This window comes from Centroberyx gerrardi, chromosome 11, assembly GCF_048128805.1.
Source record: "Centroberyx gerrardi isolate f3 chromosome 11, fCenGer3.hap1.cur.20231027, whole genome shotgun sequence".
Lineage (NCBI taxonomy): Eukaryota > Metazoa > Chordata > Actinopteri > Beryciformes > Berycidae > Centroberyx > Centroberyx gerrardi.
In genome coordinates, this window is record NC_136007.1 from 2682377 (window position 1) to 2707294 (window position 24918).

At 42.1% G+C, this 24918-nt stretch overlaps 1 protein-coding gene across 2 annotated transcripts in view; it reads right to left on the bottom strand.

Moving 5' to 3' along the window:
• Positions 1-10333: 10333 nt before the first annotated feature.
• Positions 10334-24918, bottom strand: part of galnt10 (UDP-N-acetyl-alpha-D-galactosamine:polypeptide N-acetylgalactosaminyltransferase 10 (GalNAc-T10)) — a 95245-nt gene continuing 80660 nt past the window's right edge. Inside the window, exons 9-12 of one of the 2 annotated variants that reach the window (XM_078286899.1) lie at positions 16853-17074; positions 15940-16056; positions 12675-12824; positions 10334-10549 (exon numbers count right to left, since the gene is read on the bottom strand). In XM_078286899.1, coding sequence (XP_078143025.1) covers positions 10385-10549; positions 12675-12824; positions 15940-16056; positions 16853-17074 — 654 coding nt within the window. In that variant the 3' untranslated portion in view covers positions 10334-10384. The remainder of the gene's footprint in view (positions 10550-12674; positions 12825-15939; positions 16057-16852; positions 17075-24918) is intronic. The other variant, XM_078286898.1, reaches the window with a different exon arrangement.

The following is a 24918-nucleotide window of genomic DNA, read 5'->3' on the forward strand; positions in this document are numbered from 1 at the left end:
CACAGACGGGGAAAACAGGACAAGCAAACTAAATTACCATTGGCAGAAACCTGAGCTAGTGCTAGCTAACTGGTCTAACCTGTACTGTAAGAAGAGACTGAGTCAATCCCAGTAACTGTGCAGAGCTAATGTTGACCAAATGATAAATAAATAGCTAAACAATACTAGAGATATTCCTTGCCAGTAACATGAGACACATGAGTTAGCAAAAGCATGGATTCCCAAAAGAAACCACAGCAGTCTGCAGGTACAAAAATGTAAACGGACTTTATTATAGTGGTTATATAATAAAGACTGACCAACGTGAGCTGAACGTGGCAACACAGGAGCAAAACCCGACCCTAATCCAGAATCAATAACTACGGTGGCCACCAACTCAAACCTGCACAATCTGCTGGACATGGAACCTCTCAGCAGTAATTTCCAGTCATCCTCACCATAGGCGGATTATGAGAGCTAGGTGCAAGGTGCAAACACATATTATTCTAGGCCTAAAGAACATATTTTAAAGTGCAAAATGCCTCTGATTGCCCACGGACTTGGTTTGAGTCAGTGAGTCCTATTCTGACAGATCAGGAGTGGAAAACAACATTTTGGGGTCTTCGTAAACCATGACTTTACATTACGAGGCCTTTGGACAATAATACAGAGCTTTAGATAAAACGAGGGGAACGCTCACTGCGACAGAGCCATGCTGACACCTTCAAAACAAATGTTTAGGTTATTATGGGGGGATTTTGGGGCTTTGGTGAATAAATAAACGACAAAGCCCTTCGACTGTGGGGCAGTAAATGTAAAGATAGTGACAGCATCATCATGTATCAGGCTCTGGCTCAGGGGCCCCCCTGAGCTCTTGGGGCCCCTGGGCCTGAGCCCGGTTGGCCCGTTCAGTGATCCATCCATGATCCTCACTTTCATCCGAGGCAAAGCATTACATGGAAATCAGGTCCTTAGAAAGCACCTGCTTCTCCACTGAAGAGAGAGCATGTGATTGAAAGCTAATTATCCAGCCGGTCGCAGAGGGGAATGGAGAATTTTCTCTTCTTCCTCGTTTCCTGACACTCTGCGGAGCGTTAAAGGACAAACAAATCCCCTCTGTGTGTGGATCTGATAAAGCTGCTGCCACAAAGCTTATTCTGATGAAGTTTTATAAAAAAATTAATCTAAAACAAATAAGAATGTAGTTAGTAAAAGTATTCAACTACGTACGAGCAAAAGTATTTAACATTTTATTAAGACTTTATCTCTAGGCGGTAGTTATACATTTTGGATATATTCTTTGAAATATTGTTCCAATTTAAAAAAAATTGATAGCAAATCTCATAAAAAATCCCTTCAAGACATTTTAATGGGATTTTATTGTGTAGGATGCACCACTGCCGTGTCAACTACCTGTTGCCGCATTCACATCCAATATTTGAATGAAATGTCATTGCTACAACTTCTCTCTCTTTGCGTGTTTAACTCATTTGAGCGCCCACATCCCAAATATTCATTTATACATTTAAAATCAACCATAAATGAACTGCAGCAGACATGACTCATATTTCAGTATAGTAAGTAGAGATGATTGTATATGAATGTAACCGGTAGATTTGTATTATGTTGGACTGCTGACATCGGGAGATATCGAAGCCCACAAAAAAATCCCAATAGCCTACTTACTCAAGTAAAAGTGCAAATACTCATTTAAAAATATACTCTGGTAGAAGTTGAAGTACCGTTTCAAATCCTTCACTCAAGTCAAAGTATGAAAGTACATGGACTTAAATTTACTTAAAGTATAAAAGTAAAAGTCGTTCTCTAAAAAAAGTCATTTCTAATGTTCTGAACTGGTTTTCTGTTCCTCTGAATCCCAGATGAAAGTCTGCAACCCGAACCCTAGCAGCTGAATTCACGAACATTAATTCTCTCTCTTGTTGCTTCTCTCTTCTTCGTGTTGCTTCTCTCTCTCTCCCTCTCCCTAATTTTTGGTGTCGCTTTGCTGAACAAGCAGCCAATCACATCTGGCTCTCGATCAGCTGCTTCCGCGATGGAAGGATGGATGATTTCGGAGCCCCTAAAGTCCCGAAAGGTGATATTTTTTTATCTTGTGCGCACAAGTTAATTATCTTGTAGATGATTTCCCGAGAGTAACGAGTCTGTTTTGAAAATGTAGTGAGTAGAAAGTACAGATTTTTCTTTTGAAATGTAGTGAGTAAAAGTAAAAAAAAAAGTCTTCGGTGAAAGAAAAACTTGAGTAAAGTGAAAATCTTACTTAAGTACAGTAATTAAGTATTTTTACTTTGTTACATCCCACCTCTGCTGACGTAAGTTTTTTTTTTGTGTGTTTTTTCCCCAGTTGGCAGCTTCTACTTACAATGAATCCAACATGACATGGATGTGGCATTATGGATGGCATGTGATTCCACTTCCTTGCGTTTTATAGAAAAAAATAAAAAATTACCCTTCTTCCATGTGAGAAATAAAATGACAGCTCATAGGTTCAGACTAGAGTTGCCGACTAAATAAATATAGTAGTATTTATAGTCCTAAACTTCTCTTCAGCCCGTCCACTCCCACAGTTTTGGAGACTTTCTTTCATGCTGATGCACATTTTGTATTTGTCCCTGTGCTCAGTAAGAGATGCATCAGAGATAATGGGAAAACTGGAGACAGCGAGGATCCATTTCTCCTCCATTATGAGTTTTTTCTGCGGTGAAACGGGTGGAAGCTGGACGGGGGATGTTTCATGAGCAGATGTCAATCAAATCAAGGTTTTGAAGTTTAGAGAGATAAATGATTCAACAGATCGACACTCTCAGCTGAAGAAGCAGATTTGATTTAAATGATCTGGAAACAAACTAAATGAATAGTGGATTTCTGCCTTCAGACGACCTCCGGTGAGTTTTAGCATTAAAATTGTGTTAATATTCAACAACAGCCGCTCTTTTATTTGTGGGAAATGTTTTGTCCCGAGCCTTAAGAATCGATGACATAAACAAATGAGAAGGTCAAGGAGATGAATACTTTTTTAGAGCTGTATTTAGCATCAAAGCTACTTCAAGATGGTGGTGGAGAGAGTATTTTTTGAAAACAATGAATCGTGCAGAACTCACCCTCCTCAGGTTAACACATGACCTCCAGACTGCAGGTTTGGGGGTTTTGCTCCACTGTGTGTGAGTCTAAATAACAGACTGAGGCAGTGAGTCAGTATTTCTGTGACTGAGCTGGACGGCTGAATTTGACCAGCTTTTCCCAGGGCTGTTTGCAATTTTTATTTTGATGTTCTTGATTTAAAAAAAACAAAAAAAAAACAACGGTTGAATTATTGAACACAGCGGAGATGAAACAGATGAGCAGAGAGCAGCAGAAAAACACAAAAACATGTTGACAAATTGGATTAAAAGTGAAGAGAAACCATTTCCTCTCATTACCTGAAGTTATTAAAGCATTTATGGCAACATCCTTTCTCCGGGCCTCAAATAAAAGAGCTTCAGCCTTCAGTCAGTCTGGATGATCCGAATGATCTCAAAACAAAAAGAACATGATGTTACATATTGGAAATAAATTACCAAATGTCAAAGTGAACTTCTTATTGACCCTAAACCAAGACGACTCGGTGGCAGAAAATCTGACAACCATGAGAGACAGGAAACTGAGTCAAAACAAACCTGATTCCAGTTCCTGTCACTTTAGCTAAACGTGATGGACTTGTCTCTTCTTCTGTGGTGTTCATATCAGTTAAGAACACATGAAGAAATAGCTGAATATGAGCATCAGTCCAGACTTCATTTGGTTCTGTTAGGCTTTCCAAGCATGAGGAACCGCATCCGTCTCCTTCTACCCATCATTTTAGGGTTGTTTTGGATTATGTTCTTACTTCTGACACACAATACTACTTCTCCGACCCACATTTTCAGTTATTTGGTGCCATCCGAGTTCGACGTTCTCACCTGGCCAAACGTGAGAACGGAAAGGAAAGGAATGAAACGCTCCAGAGTTAGAGAAAAACCACCCTGAACGTGCTTGTTGTGAACGCACCCTGAAATAGAATCTCACTTCTGACGACACTCTTAAGAGATACGAAGACATAAAAGCAACCGACTGACAAAACACATGAAAGAAACCCCCCCCCCCCGAGATCAATAATCTCTGCAATCTTCAAAAAGTTCCCCGTTCATGTGGCGATAAAAGTCGGCGCGATTTTAGCTGGAAAAACGTGCCGATTGTCGTCAAGCATCAAGCGAAACGGGCGGCAATAAAGAATGAATGACGAGCGAGTGAGAGGAAAGAGTGGAAAATCCTCTGAAATTCTACTCTGCCAGCTGTTTTTTTGTTTTGTTTTTTTTAACCTCGTTAGTGTTGTCAGGAAAAGCATGATCAGCAGTTTTCTATGGACAGACACATGGGAAGGCTTCAGGTTATTCCAGGCAGCGCAGCTCCAAGCTGTAAGTTTCGATTTTTCAGCCTCAGCCAAGATTAAAATAATAATAATGATGATTAAAAAATAAGATCAATAAAGGGCTGTCATGGACCAGTTAGTCAGTGGTTTCCAATGGTTTCAAGGAGACAAAGAAAACGGATTGTAATGTTGAATGAATGAATGAAAAAAACCTGAAGAAAATGCCACGTTTTGTTTGGTGGAAATGGTTTCAAATTATACTACAGAAAAGAGAAAAAGATCAGGGAGGAAGAGGCGATAATCTTTCCTTTTGTTGTCTCTCCTCCAACATGGCGGCATGTCCCACATATCCACTACCCCCCCCCCCCCCCCCGAACCTTCCCCCCAACACAGACGCTGACCACAGTTTATCATCCAAATATAGAAACCTTTTTATTTTACAATTTCAGCAAAAATATCATACAATTCCAGTTTAGTTGTACAGTATGTTAAATATCTAAATACACTTTTACAGTCGTAATGTCAGTAGAAAAAAATATCGGATATTTTATGAGATACAAAATGTACACTTCCCTACACGTCAAAATCACACACGCATGTACACGACATTGTGTGACTGGCCACCGTCGGCCTGAGACATTAGAAACCTTCGCTTTTATAAAATAAGTATCGTCTTTACATCGCTCGCCCCAAATTTAAATCTGACTACATCATGGAAAAATTGGCCCTTAAAAAAATGTACTTCGATACCACGATACAAAAAACAAGGTAACACTTTCACAATGGCTTTATTCCACTGTACTGACTGTGGAAAAGTACCGTAAATACATAATAAACCTGACGGGACCTAATGAAAATCCTCCTAATACACAGTCTAATGTACTAAGAGGCTAAAAGTTGTATTTGTACACTTTGTACTTGAATAGTATTTTTATACTCTTGTAAGTACATTATGTATTTGGGAGATTTTCATGAAATATTTACAGTATTGTTGTGCATTTATAATACTTTTAACACAATGGCTAATAAAGTGGAATAACGCGATTGTTAAGCGTTAGCATAAAGACCCAAGTTACAAACCATACAGTATGACATAAAACATATTTTACATGTGCAATGGAAAGGTTCAATGTACTGCAACGACACATACAAAGTGTGGATTTCACAAGCTTATTCTCTTTAACGAACGTCTCGGCTGCGATACACTCGGCAACTTTTTGGGCAATATTGATGGAAAATTACTGAAATGAATACGTTGAACTGTTTCACAACTGCATTGCCTTTATTGGTCATGAAGTTCTGCTCAGAAACAGTAACACACTTGAGGACAGACAGTCCCACATACGAAGTTCCTGTTTTGTGACTTATTATCTCCTTATATAGATTTGTATAACTGTATAAAACTCATGTGTTGGCTGACAGTAGGCAGTCAAATCTTGTACTCTTGTAGTGCCTGTTTTGATTCCTCGCTGCGAGTAAAGATCATTTAACTGCGAATCCAGTGACTCTGTCGTTCTTGGTAGAAATTTTCCAAACAAATATTTTTTGAGCAATTTCCCCCCACAGGGATAATTTAAGTTTCATCTCTCGAGGGCTAAAATGTTTTCTACGGATGTTCTCCAATGTAGAAATCCCTCCTTTGCAGCTCTTTGGCTCCATCAAGTCTTGGGAAACATTAAAATTTTGTTCTCTTTTCAGAAGTTATAAAGAATGGTCTGGTAACTAGTTGGTTGAGAGAGAGTTTGTGTTAAATATACTATTTGGTTCTACTATTTCTACTACTATTTGGTTCTACAGTATAACACAGAACACATTGTTTGCAGTTATAATGCAAGATGGATGTAGGACATAAAAAAAAACAAACACATGAAGGGAAACTTTAAATGATGGCTACAGCTGCATGACTATAATCTTGCATTCATCACCAGGTAACTTCCTACTGATCAGATAAATCCCTCTGTATATTTCCACCTGTGTCCCAAACTGTTGCCCAGTGTATTCCCCCTTCTAACTGTTAGTCCACAGGTACAGTGCTCCTGTTAAATAGTCCTTCACAACAAAGTCACATGATTAAATAGCCTAGATCCCACTACTGATTTAAGTCAAGATGTTTTGAAAGAGGAGCACAGGTGAACGAGTTGCATAAAACGAGGAGTGATACATGTTCCATTCTCAAACTGCCACGAAATAAATGAGGTCTAAGATTGTCATTTGTTGGCAAAATCATAACAGTACAGACAGACATGATGAACGGACCCCAAAACTGTCAAAATGTATCGTAGTCAAACAGGAAAAAAGGTTTGCAGTGAAAGTAGGTGAGTATAATTTGAAGTGAATTAAATGTAAAAAAAAAAAAAAAGGTACAAACAAACGCCAGAAAAAAAGCTTACTCAAACTATGTATTTCACCATTTTTTTTTGTTTTTTTTAAATCGTTCACAATACACCACATGCCTTTGGTTTTCAATGAATACATCACTTCTATAGTCGTCTCTTTCTAAACCCGGTCTTCAAGTCCCAGTAGAAAACGAGGCTTCCTGCAGTTTGTGTCCCGATCAGTTCACTATCTGTCCCGTCATATTTCACTCTTAATGCATCTGGTACTGAAGTTTTTCCTGCACAATACGTCAACATACCCAACAAAATATTCTCACCCATCACCTCAGCCATTTCAAAATAAAGTTAAAATATATTTCAATTTAAAAACGAATGCTTGGACATGATCAATAAGCTAAAATCACTTCTAATTCTAGCATTTTCACGGCTCACTAACCTCCTGTCCAGCTTTACTGCATATGGGACACTGAAGGTTAAATCATCTAACTCTACCCAGTGGAAACTGGGAAGCTCACCGCTGCTAATGTTGTGTTTGCCGACTTTGCTTTCCATGTAGGGATTTTGCGATGTGTAAAAAAAAGTGGCGACATGTTTAGGACACAAAATCTGTCCCGGCAATTCAGCTACATGTGGTGTCAAGAACAAAGCTTTTATGGTAAAACCAGTAGGTTGGTTTGTAGTAATACCCATTCCACAATCCACACCCAGTCAGACAGATGGGAAAAATATAAATATATAGATCTGTAAAGCAATATTAGGGGAAACAATAAGCTAGCGGTGAACTCAAAATTTTTAAGATGTCTTGGCCACAAAACCTTGCATATTAGGGTTTTTTGAGTTGATAATGACAAAATGTGCCAATTTTGATGCCGATATATTCAGTAATATATTTTTTTGTTTTTGTTGTATAATAGTGTATAATGTCCTAATTGTTTATGTGAGGATCTATATTAAGTCTGACTGGGTTTCAGCCTCACCTGCACACTCATAACCTTTTGTGCCGTCTTTTTACACAATGCTATTCGATGTAAATTTCTCATTATGTGTGCAGATCTCATCAAATTTGTGAGTAAAAAAAAAAAACCCTCTACTAATACACAGTATATGTTAGAGGATGTGATGGTTTTTGGTGTACTACTGACTGCTGAAATCCAACACGGCACAACACTTAGCGTCTAACAGGCGATGAAAACGCCGTACGTGTTTCTGCTTCACAGAACAGGATCAGAGTATCGATGACGGCGACAGACCGGAGCTTCCCTACAGCACGGCTAACATAAACTGCATCGACACAGAAATTGTATTAGATCATCGGCTAAACTAGGACCAAAGCATCAAAACAAAAGACAGAATAAAGAACATTTCATTTTAAGGAAAAAAACAAGATGGGTGTAAAAAGGTGGATGGTAAAATAGGCAAATCAGTAATTCACTGCCCTTTCCTATAGAAGTGTTCTGGGTTGAACAAGAAAAAGAAAAAAAGAAGAAAAGCCAGAAAACCAAAAAAACAACATCCAACAACAGCATGACGTCATGATCAACATATAAGGAGGGTCTTCATAGGGCCATGGTTAACTTTTCAAGGCAGGAGAAAACATGGTTAAATAGTCTCTTTAGCTCTATTCACAGCCAATAAACAATTACATTAGTGTTCATTTAGAAAGCCATACAAGAATCACATACAATGCCAGTGGCGCCTTAGATGTCCTGCAACCGGGGTCGAGGTCAATTCATCTTCAATTCCAATTGCAAATTAAAAATAGAATTTACATAACAACGATCAAGCTGTCATTCTCAATCGTCTCCTTTCAGATCAGGTACATGATTACTTATAAGAGGTTTTTTCACAGCGAAAGATTCGCAGTTTTTTTTTAATTTTCGAGGAAAGTCACTTTCTGAATTGAGCAAATTGTCCCCGCCCTCCCCCCCCCCCCCCGCCCCGGGACATCTGGACCACCGGCAGCAGCTCCACCTGCACCCAGCCAGGCCTACATCTACTCTTCTTCCAACAAGGCACTAAGATTTCATTCAAGTTTATCATTACAAGTGCTTTATGCATTTTTAAACCGCCACATTCGTCTCAGTCCCAGAGCGACCTCGGGCAAGCCTACCTATAGAGAACTCCCTCCACCCCCCCCCCCCTCTCTTCCCGGTCACCGTCCGCTAACCTGATGTGTCGGCCGGGCAGCCAGCCAGCCGTGCTGCGAATCAGCCGGCCTGCCAGTCAACTAGCCAGTCAGCTAGCCGGTCAGCCGGGCCGCTGCGGTCCGGCCTGCTGCTACGCGTCGTGACCCCGCGCTAGACCGTTTGTGATGAGGTCGTTCCGGTGGTTGACTGGCCTCATTCCGCAGACCAGCGGAGGCGGGCTGGGGGAGCGGGGGTTGGGCGGACTGTAGGTGGGGAGATTTTAAGAACTCTGACAGCCGCTCCCGCCCCCATCACCACCACCACAACAACAACAACAACCCCCCGGCAGCAGCAGCAGCAGCAGCAGCAGACCGCACGCCGCTCGCAAACCCATCACCACCGCCGCCGCCGCCGCCTGGCCTTAGATAGCGCTTGCCTCTGAGTAATAAAAGAAGAACGTGGCACAGTAGCATAGCTGCATACTACTCAGACACAGCTACAGATGATTAGAGAAAAGGAGGGAGAGGATAGAGGAAGGAGTGCGGGGTGCGCTGCAGGTTGGCGTTTCCTTCCCTTAAGCTCTCCTGTCAGCTTCCATGCGGTGCATTCAGGGCATCGCTGCCCACCTAGATCTCCCTCCGACCGCAGAGAGGAAGCACCGACCATGAGAAACTACAAGCCGGGGGGCAGGACGTGGGGAAGGGTGGGGAGGGAGGGAGGGAGAGACAACGGGGACGTAAAAGAGAATCAATCCAAGGTGATTTTCAGAGTGGTTCTGCCTGGCTTCACCCAGGTGTCAGGATGACTTTGGCTCAGCGGGAGCCCCCCGGGGGGGTTGTCAGAGCCGGGGAGACATAAGGGGATTTGAGAAGGAGAACGGAGAAGGTGAGCAGAGGTGCACTCATGCACAGAGATAGAGACGGACACGGAGGCAAAGGCAGCTGGGAAAGACAAGAGGGGGGGAAAGAGAAAGAGATGGAGACGGGGGATAAGGGTAGATAGATAGAGGTAGATAGAGGGAAAAATGTGCACAAAAAGACAGAGAGAGAGAGAGGGAAAGAAAGGCGATAAAGGCAGAGACAAAATGAAACACAGACAAAGGGCAGGAGGGAAGAGAGAGAGAGAAACTGAGAGAAGACAGATAACCAATCAACAGCAAAATCACAAAGTGAGATAGACCCGCCACCACGCGACACTGTGACAGACCGAACACCTGAAAGTTGCCTCTCAGCAGAAACCTGTCCATCAAGCATAAGACAATCCCCGAAACCTCGACTCAATCTCTCCCCTAACCGATGTGTCTAACCAGCTCGCCCGTGCTCTTCCCATCCTCCTTCGCCCTTAAACACCCCAAAACAACCCGCTGGACCACAAAGAGAAACAGCTGTCGGCGCGGCGCCGGCTATACGGGGGATCCGAACAAACTTAAAACTTAAACCCCATTTTCGCAGCGGCGGCTCCGCTCCCGCTCGCATCCTCCCGAGTCGATGGTCGCTAGTCCGTTTGGTGGATCGCTACAGTTCGGTCGTGCGGCGGCCTCAGTTGTTCCCGCGGTTGAAGCGCTCCAGCACCGTGGCGTTGGTCCTCTCGAACAGCCACTGCTGGCTGGGAGAGCCGGGGTCGCAGGTGTTCATGAAGATGCGGCGCTCTGTAGGGCTGCTGTCGATGCAGCTGTTGCTGACCGGGTGGTACAGGCTCTTGTCCTGCAGGAGGGAGGAGGGGAGAGACAGAGAGGAAATCTGTATAATCAACCAAGAGCAACAAAAAAAAAGAGAACGTGGGCTTCACGATTCAATACAACCACGATACGATGTAATCAATAAAAGTTCAATGACACCAAAGTCTGACTGTGCAGAATTATGTTTATTTCTGAGACACGAATCTTTCTAGCGATGGCATTGGCTCGCTAGAATGTAAACAATAATTTAAAAATGGCAAATAATATAATTTAGATGGAGAGCCTGAGAAATTGTGATGGACAAGCCACCTGATTTGTGATTATACAGAGTTATAAGAGTGGTTGCATTTTTGATTTGGTTTGTTTAGGTTACAAGTCAACCAGGCCTTGTAAACAAAAGTCACATGGACTCAGATGTAGCTTGTTTATTGGACAGAGTTTTGGCGACCTGTCATCCAGCGAAGTTAGGGATTTTAGTGGCGAGGGGAAGTCAAAACAGAAAGATTATTGTTTGGTGCGCGCTTGTTTTCAGCTACCAGACAAACTGAACTACATGCTTTCTCTATGGCTCGATTCTGTGAGCGCTGTGTGAATGTGCCGTCCACATACCACGGCATTTATGTTTCTCACGGTTCTCATGACAGCCGCATGCCTGAAAGCTCCAGTACTTTAGTGGAAATGCGGGAAAATTCACATCTACACATCCCCCAACAAGAAAAAAAACAAACAAAAAAAAAAACAACCAGAAAGGGACAGTGGTTCCAGTTCCAGTTTTGTTTAGGTTAGGTCCACACTTCAAGTCTCAGGCTGTGTGTGACCTCACGCACAACTCCCACATGCAGCCAACAGTTAGTTTTTGCAGCAATTATGTTATTTTGACTGCTTTGCATCAGTTTCTGTGTGAAGCGAGGACCAAACTTCAAGAAGTTCAAACAAACTGTCTCGAGTGGTGATCCAGTATTCTCCGTCATTTTTCTGTAACACCACAGTTGGTGCATTGTAAGAGCATTAAGCATAATGAGGTCTCCTCAAACTCCCTCAGTGGGGTTTCAGCTTTAGGGTAGACTCTGTTTCAAAGTGCACAAACCAAGTGTACAATGAATAAAATAACCTAGCAACCATTAATGATGAAGCGATTATGTTGGCAGGTTCGTTATTTTCTACTCAGAGGGAGGGAGAGAGAACAAAAGCGATATAGAGAAAGAGAGAGACAGAGACAGACTGACAGAGAGAGAGAGAGAGAAATACCGTATTTCCTCTAATAGTGGCCGGTAGTCAATTAAAAGCCGGGTCTCCGATAATGGCCGGGGCCGTGGTCGACACGAACAAATAAAGGCCGGCCCCAAATACAGGCCGGGGAAAAAAACAAAGGAAACAAGACTAGGTCAAAACCTAGTATATGGCTGGACCGTGTCCGTCTCCTCTCTCCGCCGCTGTCCTCTCCACCGCGCCCACGGCCCGCACCTATCGGGGACACCCGGTGACGCATCGGCGTCGGGACCCCGCCGAAATCTCGGCCGGATCACCGGGAACAAATCGGCGCCCAGCTATCGGCACCGGCCGGAACCGTGCCCCCGGGAAACTCGAAGCTCGGCAGTAAGCCCTCGGCGCACCGAAACCTCCATGCCGCCGACAGAACAGAGGGCTGTCAGGGGGACTGAGCTCGCGCATCGAAATAAACGGCGATATGATATAATTGTATAGATTCTACTTTAGCTTCAGTTAGCTTCAGCTTACATGCAAACAACGGTGGATACCGGTAAACTCCTGCTGCCTGTTATATAATGTAACTGTAGTTTGTAGTAACGTACCACAAGACGGCTCGGCCGGCGGAAGTCTCTGGAGCGTGCCGTCGTCGATTACCGTAATTATCGTAATGCATTGCAGTAACAAAAAAACGGCTACCTAACGAACCCCAACAGAAGCAGATCAGAAAATCAAACTTCAAACTAAAATATGAGCAAATATACTTATCAAACAGAGGGAATTAGAAATAAAGGCCTGTCTCTAATATAAGCCTGCTTCCAATAAAGGCCTGGTACCCTCTGCAGTTGAAGTAAATAAAGGCCCGGGCCAATATTAGAGGAAATACGGTAAGCAGGTAACAGTTTGTGTTATTAGAAGCCAGTATCCACTTCCTCCTCCCGTACCTTCCTGTAGCGCCACAGCTGGTTGCCCTTCATGCCGTGGCAGTCGTACAGGGTGACGGGGCTGTTGTGGGAGATGGCGTCGAAGCAAACCTTCTTGGTGTGCATGGGGTCGCCCACCCGGATGTCCTCCCTCCAGCCGAACGTAAACACCTGCAGGGAACACACCGCAACTGTCACATCGGAGGCTTTTTCTCGCTTGATTCAATGTTGAAAGTAAAATAAAAAAAGGCTAAAAGCGCAGGGATGTAGTCAGGAAGTTTATTGGAGTTTATTGGCTGCTCATGTTAGTAATACAAGAACTTAGGTTTCATCAACTGTTTTTAAAGGAAGGAAAAGAGCATGAATGTAAAGGTTTCTCTCTAGCTGAGTAAAAAAGACAGGATTTGGAAATGCCATTTATGAGTGCGCTTGCTGAGGCCCTTTCAATTACTGGCTGTGCATTATGTCGGTAAGACTGAAAAATCAAATCCCTGCCTGTTAGAGCGTCTGTTAAATTCCTTACATGTAAATGTAGATGTTTCAGTGTCTGAGAATCTGCATTCAGCGGAGTTAAAAGAGACTTCTCCGCAGCAGGATCACAAGCCAGTGTGGCTTCTGTGGATAATAACCCGTCTAATTTATCAAGTTAAACCTGGAATATTAACGAGTCCCTGAGGATAGGATCATGAATGCAATTCCTAATAGGGGGAATGCCCTGTGTAAGTGAAACATGCTCATGGTGACTGTTGCACGGAGACACAAATCATTAATTTAAAACACCACACCGCTAACTAAAGGATGGAATAAATGGTCTTTGCTATAGAAGTACTGTATTTGGGCTCTAATATAGTTATAATCCTCTTACCAGGGGCCTAATTTATATTCCTATTGATTGTGTTGAGATGAAACTAATCAGTTGAATTCACTAATGAAATGTTTTCATTCCAGAGCTGGCAAAAAAAAGCTACCCTGATAATGTTCCTGAACAGAGAGAATGCTTTGAACAGAAATAACACAAGGAAAGAGGGAGAAGATTTATTTTTATTTTTTTACTTATAAATGTGTCTCAGCCTCAATGTCGTCAAGCCAAATTCTTGTACATTTGTTGTACTTGTCTATTAAAGTGATTGTGATTCTAATTTTGGATCTGTGGTTTGAGAAAAAAAGACCCTGGCCTGTGTGTTTGCATTTTGCAGACAGAGAAGCACATTCCTGCAAATCACTTCCATCAGCAACACCCGAGCGGCCCTCATTCCTCTCCATTAGGAGTTTTTGAATGAGTGCCTCCGCTCCTCTAGCACCAAATCAAAAAACCCGGCAAGGACAGCTGCCAGAAGGCCTTGTGTGATTTGCAGTGACGCCATTCCCCCCCCTGGTACTGAATACAGATCATAACTGTGGCAGAGATTAAGCTACGATGCATCTTTAGATTACAGTAATTAAACTGTCAAAGCTCAGAGCCGCAGTATTTCAACTGTGGAAACAAAGAGGGGACATGCGGTCCATCAAGGTTGTATTATGAGCTTGACTTAAAGATCTTTGGGGTGACATCTGGAACAAACAGTCTCTATTAGAACAATGCAAAGATAATGAAGCTGTGCAGCGTGCGCGATGTTTATGTGTCTGATTTATACGCGTCTCCTTGAGAGGGAGTGAAATCGCAGAGGACAGACAAGCTATCACGAGGCTGAAATCTCATGAGACTAATCTAAAACCTCAGGATCCCCTCTGCTGAAGGACGGCCCGGCCAGAAAGTCCGTCCCATAACCGAAACGTCACTGGATCAATTCCCACAAAAGTCAATGTGGGCCCATCAACAGCCATGTGTCCCGTTAAAGTGTCCTTGACATCGAACTCTGATCAGCTCACTCGGTTATTTTAACTGCTCTGACTAATAGGCTTGGGCGATATCCAAAATTGAATATCGCGATGCTGTCCCGCCAAAATTCGATATCCGGTATTCAATACAGCGGAAAATATTGTGATATTCACAAAATAATATATTTGATATTATTATAATATCGGCCCAAGCCTACTGACTAATGTTATGTTCAGGCAGCTCAAATCAAAATTTTTGGGACTATATAAAACTCTAAATACACTCTACCTGTTATATGTATATTTCAGTTTCAAAATGCACTGGTACTGTCAATCTAATTATTTGAATTACTGAAGGGATCCTATTATTTTTATTTTTATTTATTTATTATTATTATTATTATTATACAAATTTTTGTATTTATTTATTTATTTTATTTCATTTTTTTTTCTTTTCTTTTTTGTGAGGATATATTGTCATGTCATATTGCCGTGTGTGTTATGTGTATTTTTGCCTGTAATAAAAAAAAAAATAATAATAAAAAAATAAAAAATAAACAAAAAAATAATAATAATAATACCACTCAGACCGGGTTTCAAGTGTTTGTTTTTTTCTCGTCACTCCCTGTGTGACACATGTATGATGTCACAAAGAGATGTGACAAGGAGAGCAGAGAACAACAGACACGGAGGAGAACCGGCATGAGAGCGGCTGTGCCTGAACAAAGAAGTTTCCTGCCTCGTCAACAGCATGGCAGACACCGGCCTCCTCCGTCGCTGACATCTCACTCTGCACCGCCACATTCAGAGTCGCCGGACAGAAAACACGTCTGTAGTCAGTGTGCTTTGTTACTATGACAACCAATGTCGTAATGACAGGAAATGGAACTTGTCTAAACACACAAATCTGATCTGGTCGCTTGTAAATTACAAAGTGGACAGTCAGCCTTCCAGGTCAAATCTGAGAAACAAAACGGATTTGCCTCAACATAGCTTAAGAGCGTCAGCAGAGGTGTGACCAAATCAGCTTCGCTCGAGTCCCGAGTCAATCTCAAATCTTGAGGCACAAGTCTCAAGTCAAGTCCCAAGTCTAAATGTAGAAAGTCAAGTCCAAGTCAAGTCCATGTCATTAATGTTAAGTCTCAAGTCTAAATGTAGAACAGCAAGTCACGTCAGGACAAATCAAGAGTCCAGTATCAATTTAATATCTTAAAGAAAACTAAATATCTAGGACTTTTCAATGCAATATGGTTTTAATAGGATAAACACTTGGTAAGAGCATCAGTTTCAACTTCAATAAATTCTATCATTCATCCATACAAATTCAGAAAACAGTCTGGTGGAACAAATCTCACCAGAACCCCAGTCAAGTCAAGTCTCAAGCGATTAAAAACCTAGTCCGAGTCATGCGTCTCGAGTCGAGTCCCCACCTCCGAGTGTCAGCTACGGGTCTGAAGCGGTCCCTCACCTGTCCGTGGCTCCAGCCCACCTCTCCTCTCCCCTTCACACAGCTCTCCAGGCGGATGGGGCTTCCCGACACAAAGTGCTTACTCTCCATACACATGCTGCTGCCCACGTTACGCACCTACAACACACACACACACACACACACGCAGATACAAACACATGGTATCTTTAGGCCTGTGCCAATATGAACATTCCACAGTACGATCATATTTGGCAAAATTATCTCGATATTCGATATTATCCCGATTATTAATAAGATGAAAACCTTAAAAACAGTACTGTATTATGCTTCGGTTGCTTAAAAACTATCATATCAATAGCAAGACATTTCTCTTTTTTTAAACACGTTTTAATGCGAGACTGTAGAACATATCGTCATTGTCGGGTGAAAACCTTGCAACTCCAATATTGGTAATTTTCATGTTTTAACTTAAATTGAAGGGTTACATGCTTCTTTATGGATTGAAGAAGTTCTACTACCCTTGGTGCTATTGAAACCCTTTCAAAACCCCATTGAATAAATTGATGAATGCATGGTGGTCAAGCTAAAAACAAGGCAAGTTTTTCTTAGTTCCTGGAAAGTTGACATTTTGGAGATACAAGGTTTTCACCCAGCAGCGATATGTAAAATATTTATGTCAAATATTGAGCTTTGCGCTTGTTATTCAGCCTCCTATCAAGTCGGTGGTTATCGCATTGGTCACGGTAATAACAATTAGGTGCCGTTTTATACCACAATATATAGCAATACCTGTTATTGTCCCGTTCCTAGATATCATAGGTTCAAATCGGACAACTTTTGGTACATATTGCTCCCACCTAATGTCCTTGCCACTCTCTTCTACACTGTTTAAGAGGCAGGAAAGCCATGTACAGTATATCTGTCTGTCTTGGTGCAGACTTGCAGCTCGTACCTCTCCCCAGGCGGCGGCGGGCGGCTCCACCGGTGGGTAATGTTTGGGCAGGTCCCAGGCGACCTCGCTCATGAACCACTTGAAGCTCTTGCAGTCGAGGCTGTTCCTCAGCTCCTTCTGCACCGTCATGTCTCCCGCCGACAGGTGGCGGTACTCCGGCCGGCGCTGGTAGATGAACTCGGCGTACTCGTCCATCCACACCTCCGCCACGCGCTTCAGGTTCTGAAACCACAATCACAGTGAAACGTTTTAGGCGTTTAGCTGAAACTGTCCCGCCAAAATATCATGATATACGATATTATCGCCGTTCGCTGTGGGACGTTTTTTTTTTCTTTTTTGTATTTTATTTTATTTCTCCTAAATTTCATCTAATCATAATTAGAAATTTGATCTTACTATTCAAGCATTAGAGGAAACAACGGGCATTTGGTGTAATCTTCTCATCCCTCCTATTTCCAAAAAAAACGGGCTGATTGTGGAAAAGGGAACCCACTTGAAGTAAGTAAAAAGACTTTTTCACTAATGATTAGTTATTTTTTTACTATCCTACCACTAGGTAGATAATATGGTAATATTTTGTGAATATCGCAATATTTTCCCCCGATATTATCGAACAACGGCCCAAGCCTACTCAGCAATGACTGCAACAGTAAAATGACAGTAAAATTTCTAGATCGCCAAATGCTACAAGCAATGAATACTAAGGATTTCAAGGATCAGAGCCACAGCGTAATTTCTGAATTTGTGTATTTCACAATATTCTTGTGACCTGTGACTGAACCTGTAGTGCTAAAAAAGAAATAAAAGGCAAGGAGAGAGACAGAAGGGTTTTTTAATTTCAAAAGACAGAGAGGCATATTAGAGTGAGTAGAGAATAAATGTTGGGGAGAGAGTGGAGAGAAAATGAGGTGCATCGTGAAGAGATGGGTTTCCTACGACAGAAAATATACTCACTGCTGCAAATTTGTTATGAGGTATAAATAGAGTGATTTTTTGATGTGTACTGAAATAAATTCCACTTCCCTGGTCTACAGTATGTGACAATAAAAGCAACTTGAACTTGTTAAATAAAAATAGACAATTAGGAAGATCAAGAGAAAAGTCATACAGTCAACTGGAGTTTATTAGTGGATCTGTGTGTTATTCTCTTAAGACTTCATTCCAACTTCCTGCCTTCCCTGAAATACTGAAGAAGCTTCCTGCCATCCTTGATGTATTGATTGATCTGACATGACAAGACTGATCAAAGCAGCTGTGTAGAAAGGCTGCCAGTCTTCACGCTAGACCTGTCATCACGTCCAAGGAAGGCAGTGATGAAAAATACATGCAACTTGTCACTAGTCATGAAAGGAGAGATAACACTGAATTCAATTACGTACTAGTTTACAACTTGGCTTCATAAAAGAGAGATGTATGGCGTGGCGCGGTGAGACCATCCCATAACTGAAAGGCAACAGGATTGATCCCTACAACAGCCAATGAGCGTGTTTTCATGCACACTAATAACCCGGTAACTGAGAATAATCAGGTTATGGCAATAATTTGATTTAGGCGTTTACATGCCCTCTAGTAATGTGATAATGGGGAAAACATGATTCAGTCATAAATGGATTTCTCTCCTTAAGAAAGTGACGTTAAAGTCAGACTTCCTGCCGGTTGTTTTTGGATTTTGAACACGGTGCCGCACGCAAGGCAAGGCAAGGCAAGCTTTATTTATATAGCACATTTCATACACAAGGCAAATACAGTGTGCTTCACATAAAACACGCAGCTTATTTTCATCTAGTCAGGTTTCTGTGTCTCGTTACTTTTTATTTCTTTCGTTCGCAGAACAGTTTAACAGACGCTCTCCTTTCTGTAAGATGTCTCCTGCCTCCTGGACGTTGCTCTGTATCCGGTTACGTTTGCGCTCATCACACACAGAAGTAAAACACCAAAATAAATCAGACGAAGGGTAAACGTGTACCGAATTATTTCAAAAAATTATGCGCAAAAATAATGCGATAACGGGCTTTATCCGATTAAGGAAATCGCACCATGCCGTTTTACATGACCAATTGAATAATCAGGGAATTACCTTAGCGGGATTATTAGTGTTATTAGTTTATTAGTATGCATGTAAACGAGCTCAATGTGTGTCCGTCAGCAGCCGTGTGTCCTGTTGTCGTGACGCTGACCCGACACCTGCTCACTCCCTCCAAGTTGCTCTAGCAAGGCCAAGGTTTAGGCATCAGCTAAATGCCTAAAAAATGTAAATGTACTGCGCAGGGTGAGAATATAAAAAGACCGACTGTGGATATTCATAAGGAAGAAGAGTGAAATGTATTGTAGCTACACTGCGAGAGAGATGAACAGATTGACTGTCAGTTCAGCACAGTGTTGAGGGTTATGATCATAGAAGCCTGGAGAAAAAAAAAAAGAGATGAAGATTTATGAAGCGGGTCGTCTCGCACGCCCAGACCTCTCTCTCTCTCTCTCTCTCTCTGTCTCTCTCTCTCCCCTCTCTCTATCTATGTGTCTCTCTCTCCCCTCTATCTCTCTATCTCTCTGTCTCTCTCTCCCCCTCTCTCTCTCTCTCTATCTCTCTCTCTCTCCCCTCTCTCTATCTCTGCGTCTCTCTCTCTCTCTCTCTCTCTCCCCTCTCTCTCTATCTCTCTCTCCTCTCTCTCCTCTCTCTATCTCTGTGTCTCTCTCTCTCTCCCCTCTATCTCTCTATCTCTCTGTCTCTCTCTCCCCCTCTCTCTCTATCTCTGTCTCTCTCTCTCTCTCCCCCTCTATCTCTCTCTCTCCCCTCTCTCTCTATCTCTGCGTCTCTCTCTCTCTCTCTCCCCCTCTCTCTCTATCTCTCTGTCTCTCTCTCCTCTCTCTCCTCTATCTCTGTCTCTCTCCCCTCTATCTCTCTCTCTCTCTCTCCCCCTCTATCTCTCTCTCTCCCCTCTATCTCTGTGTCTCTCTCTCCTCTCTCTCCTCTCTCTATCTCTGTGTCTCTCTCTCTCTCCCCTCTATCTCTCTCTCTCTCTCTCTCCCCTCTATCTCTCTCTCTCCCCTCTATCTCTCTATCTCTCTGTCTCTCTCTCCCCCCTCTCTCTCTATCTCTGTCTCTCTCTCTCTCTCTCTCTGTCTCTCTCTCTCTCTCTCATTTTAGCGCGGTGCCACCTGCAGCTCTGGTTTCAACCCTTTGTCAGGGCCGACTCTCGGGAAAAAAATAATGTGCCAAAAGATGTTGAAACCGTTACAGCTGCTTGAAAGTTGTCAGTGAGAGATAGATCATTTGGAAGGCAAGCTGAGATAAAAGTGTTCTCCTCAGATCTCCCTGGGACAGGAATATCCAGAAGCCAGTCTTCTTGATATAATTTGTCTGTTAGGTTGGCCTACATACATTTAGAAAATGGAGGGTGGTTGTCTTAGATCCCAGCGATCCCAAAATGTTGGCTGGGACAGGAACTGAGTGTGTTTTTGCTTGTTTTTTTTTTGTTTTTTTTAATCTCACCTGCACAAATATGTATTTTTTTGGCTCTTATTTCATCTTGAATTGTATTTTATCAGTGTTTTTTAAACTAGACCACAAGAAAACCGTTGTTGTGCGGTGTTGCTTCAAAAGATTCAAATTTCGATTTTGATCACAGTGTTTCCAGCCATATTAAAACAATATAACACTACAACACAGAGGGGCATAAAAGCACTGGAATTTGTTCATGTAAGAGTTGTGATGTATATTAATTTTGTAGAGGTCATCATTCAGTATCTCTGAAATGTAGAGGATCCAGCCTGTACGTGCATCATTTCGGGGGAAGTTAACCTCGTCTGATTTCTCATTTTGGACAAAACTCATTTGTTGGTGGAATAAAAAGGTAAGCGGGCTGATCTCTGCCGCTCTGGCACTACAAGCTGTGACCGACATGACTGCAGCCCAGACGGCTTCTTCAGCACAGCCAATGGCTTCTTTAAGCTCAGACAATTGCACACATGAAAGATTTACACCTCAGCAATGGGAAATCCATCCGTCTGAAGCTTTTCAGGTGTAAAGCAGTGAAAACACAGGGCCTGTCAGCCCCCGAGGTAAAGGACGTGTGTCTGGGAATACAGATTGCAGCAGCTTGGAGGTATGGATGGATGCTGGAATGAATGAGAATACAGATTCTGAAGGCCTCCGAGGAAAGAATAAATACAAGTCCTCCGGCCTTTGGAGGTACAGATATAGAGGAAAAAGGCCCTCCAGGCACACACACACACACACACACACACTCCCTGTAGCACAGCTTATTGCCTGTAGCCAAACTCTGGCTCTGGCTCTCCAGGTGAAGTGGAGTTCAGCGGTACCATCTGCCTCCATGGTGACAAAGGGAGAGGGGGTTGTAGGTAGGTGTGTGTGTGTGTGTGTGCATCAGTGTGTGCTGGACGGCCTTTGTTCTCTGCATGTGCACCCGCTGAAGGGACCAGCCGGGTCTCATAAAATTTCATGAAAAGAACACAAAGTCTTAAAATGCAAGTGACGTATTTCATGCACAAGACCTGACAGAAATCTGCTTCCCCAACATGGAAAGCTGCTGGAAACATGCAAAGAATTTTTACACGTGAGTGAAGTTTTCATTTTCAGCTAAAGCTTTTCTTATTTCACCATAACCCGAACCTTAACCAAATTGTTTTACTTGCCTAAACTGTTAGCTGACCTTCTGACATGACCAACACTTGGAAATGGCCTGTCCAATTTGTGCTTTTGTCACATGATCCTTTCATGTTGGAAGAACATAATCTTTGTAACATCCACAACGTGTAATCGGCGTTTCAGAGTTTGCGCTCATTTCACATTTTTGTGTGTGTGTGTGTGTGTGCAGCCATGGGGATAGACACACCTTGTATCTGCTTAATGGAGTTTTTCATCAATAGAAGCCAATATATTGAAACTTAATGTAAAAAGCATCACCAACTAGTCTCATTCTAGGTGCAGTATATCTACAGGCCTACACCCTAAAGCAGTCATGCTGCATGGTGGTGAACAGTTCAACCAAAGAATGAATAAACAAGACTAGACTAGAATGATTTTCCCTTTTCAGGTCGTTTTGTTTGAGTAATTATCACAGAAAGCCTTTAGGCTGAAAATTATCCAGTATTTCACAGGAAACAAGCAAAAATTTGAGAAAAATCAGAAAAATTTGACATGAAATATGCATTTTCCTATACCATAAATAATCTCGCGACCCCCCAGGGGATCCCAACCCCCAGGTTGACAACCACTGTCCTAATTTTGCCATCATATATATTAACTTGACCAGCGTTATAAAGATATGGACGCACTTAGGGCTGGACGATATGTTTGAAATCAATATCACGATAATCATAAGGATTTTTTTCGACATCGATATATATGACGATATGGCTCACATAAGCGAAATCACGTTAAATAATCAAATTAATGTTCATCATATTGGTACCGAATGGTAATGTTTGGTGTGATGTCAAACTAAACTGAAATTTTCACATAATATTCCTACCATACTTGTTCTCATCAGTTCAGACAGCAGAATTGTGCGTCTCGATATCCCAAAATCACCATATCATCACAATATAATCCCACTGAAAGACGATAAACGATAATATTGAATTATCTTCCAGCCCTAGACGCACTCGAACAGAGTTTTGCTGTAATGCGGGTGAGCTTGTGCGCACATTCAGTCCCTGGATTACCCATGGTTCCCTAGTAAAATATTTTACCATCAAGATGACTGAGATTACTGATGTGCATGGGCAAACTGAAATTACTGACGTCCCCTGGTGAAAATAATGCTGTCTGGAGAGGGCTTATGTTAGCACCTCTTATAATAAAACCTGAATTTAATACAGTACTATTGAGCTGGAATATAATACAATCACTATTAAACCTGAATATATTCAGTAGACCATCACTAATTACATTATAAAACCTGAATATATGGCCATCACCCTCTACTGTATAATACCTTAATAATGTATATTCTCCTAACCAACACTAACTAGCCTCATTCTTAGTGTATTCTCTAGTATCTGGCAGTTGGAGATCATTCATCACATGAATGTGGAGGGAATACAGTCAACCACAGCAAATCGGTTACAAGGTATCAAGAGAGAAAGGACTGTTAGTGTAGCAGCCATTTTACCTTAATATATACAAAAGGCCACAAGAGACAAAACACAATTCATCTGCAGACTGCGGTGAGTATTCCTGTGTTGTAAAACCCGACTCCCTGTTCATATCAGTATTCCATTCAGCTCCAGCAGAAAGGCTAATGGTCAGAACAACAAGGCAGAACAGAGGCCAACGGGTTCAAATTACATATTCAGCCAGGCCAAACCAAGCCAGGTTGCATAATGAACAGACCTGCTCCGTTCCTGATGACTTGGAGCTTTACAAAGCTTTCTCATTCTGTGTAGAGGTGTTGAAGAATACATGGAACAAAGAAACTTGAGCTCATTTTTTCTGCATTAGCACCTGTAGAGACTATAATTATAGTGTAATTAGTATAATATACATATATATTGTAGATAGGGGAAATTAGGGTTCGATGTGGGTTTTTGAAGGCCAATACTGATATTTTTGTCGTGAAAATGTCTTTAAATTTGACCGTTTTCATGCTAAACATGACAAGGATTTGATGTTTCCTCACATTCCTCACAAAAAAAAAAATATTTAAGGCATTTTACTTACATGAATCTTGACAAATCCAGTCCAATAAAACAAAGAGATGAGCTTGAAGGAAAGTTTGCAGGTTGTGTGAGTTCATGGCCTGATGGCCGGACCTATAAACACATTTACCATCCAATAGCATTGCGAGGATAAACAATAGGACCCGTTGACTATGTAAATGTGGTCTTTAAAAAAAAAAACATTTACAGATTTTTTTTTAGGATAGCTAAAAGTGATGTTGTAATTTTGCAACCGTGGGCCTTACAGGGTTAAAGCCTCTGAAACAGCATTCAGACCATCATGGGACACTAAAACTCTCCATTGAAACCCAGGATAATGAAATTCCTTTAGGTGGGTTAGCAGCTCCTTAAGGCAGGGTGACCCAGCACACCTATTCACACCTCTTCACCTATTCAAACTTGTCATGCCTCTGTGGTGTGACAATTTCTGGTTGCATATTTGGCGCTGAACCTTCTTCTTATCGTCCGTTCTTTTAAATTGTCGTCACACGGCTGATTTCTTTGGCGCTGGCGTCTCTAGCTTCAGCGCCACGTGTTTGAGACCAAAGGGCTGCAGAGGCCAAGAAGAACCAACCAGCCAACAGACGCTCATAAACGCAATAAGTGTAAAATTAATTGGGTTACACACATCTCCGAAACCTACATTCAGGTTCGAATGTCAACCTAATGAACGAATATCTGAACTGTGGACTAGCTGGGGCAGAGCTGCTAAACGGGGGCGACACGATCCCGTCTTCTTGATTTGATTAAGAGCCTCGCTGCCGCGTTTGACACTATAGTTGTTACCTTGCCGACTGGCCTTTTGTTAGCGGCCACCGAGTTTGACTGTAACAGGCTCTTGTACATGGAGGAGAGAGGAAGGAGAGAAGAAGGAGAGAGGAAGGAGAGAGGAAGGAGAGAGGAGAGTCCTTGGCAGAGAGAGAGAGAGAGAAAACATAAGAGCCGTCATTTGTTATTCTGCCTCCATTGGAAGGAACACTCAAGCTGTTCAAACACAGCACCAGACTAGCACTGATGTGTGAGAGTGTGTATAAATGTGTGTGTGTGTGTGTGAAATGTTTTGTATATTATGAATATATTTTTATGACCGTGTGCAACTCCATGACTAATGTGTGTATATTCTACGGAACATTTGCCACCCTATTGACTGCCGTATGGAAATTGTGGATAATATTGTATATTCTGTATTTTTCTATTTTGCATAGTACCGTCGTGTGAAAATATGTTTTCTATTAATTAATTTATTAATTGAATTATGGAGTGTATTTGTAATCCCTCCAATTGCTGGCTGATAACTGATCAGAACCTGTCCATCCGACAGTCTGCACATCTTTGGGTGTGTGTTCTACTGTTTTTGATTGTGTGTGTGTGTGTGTGTGTGTGTG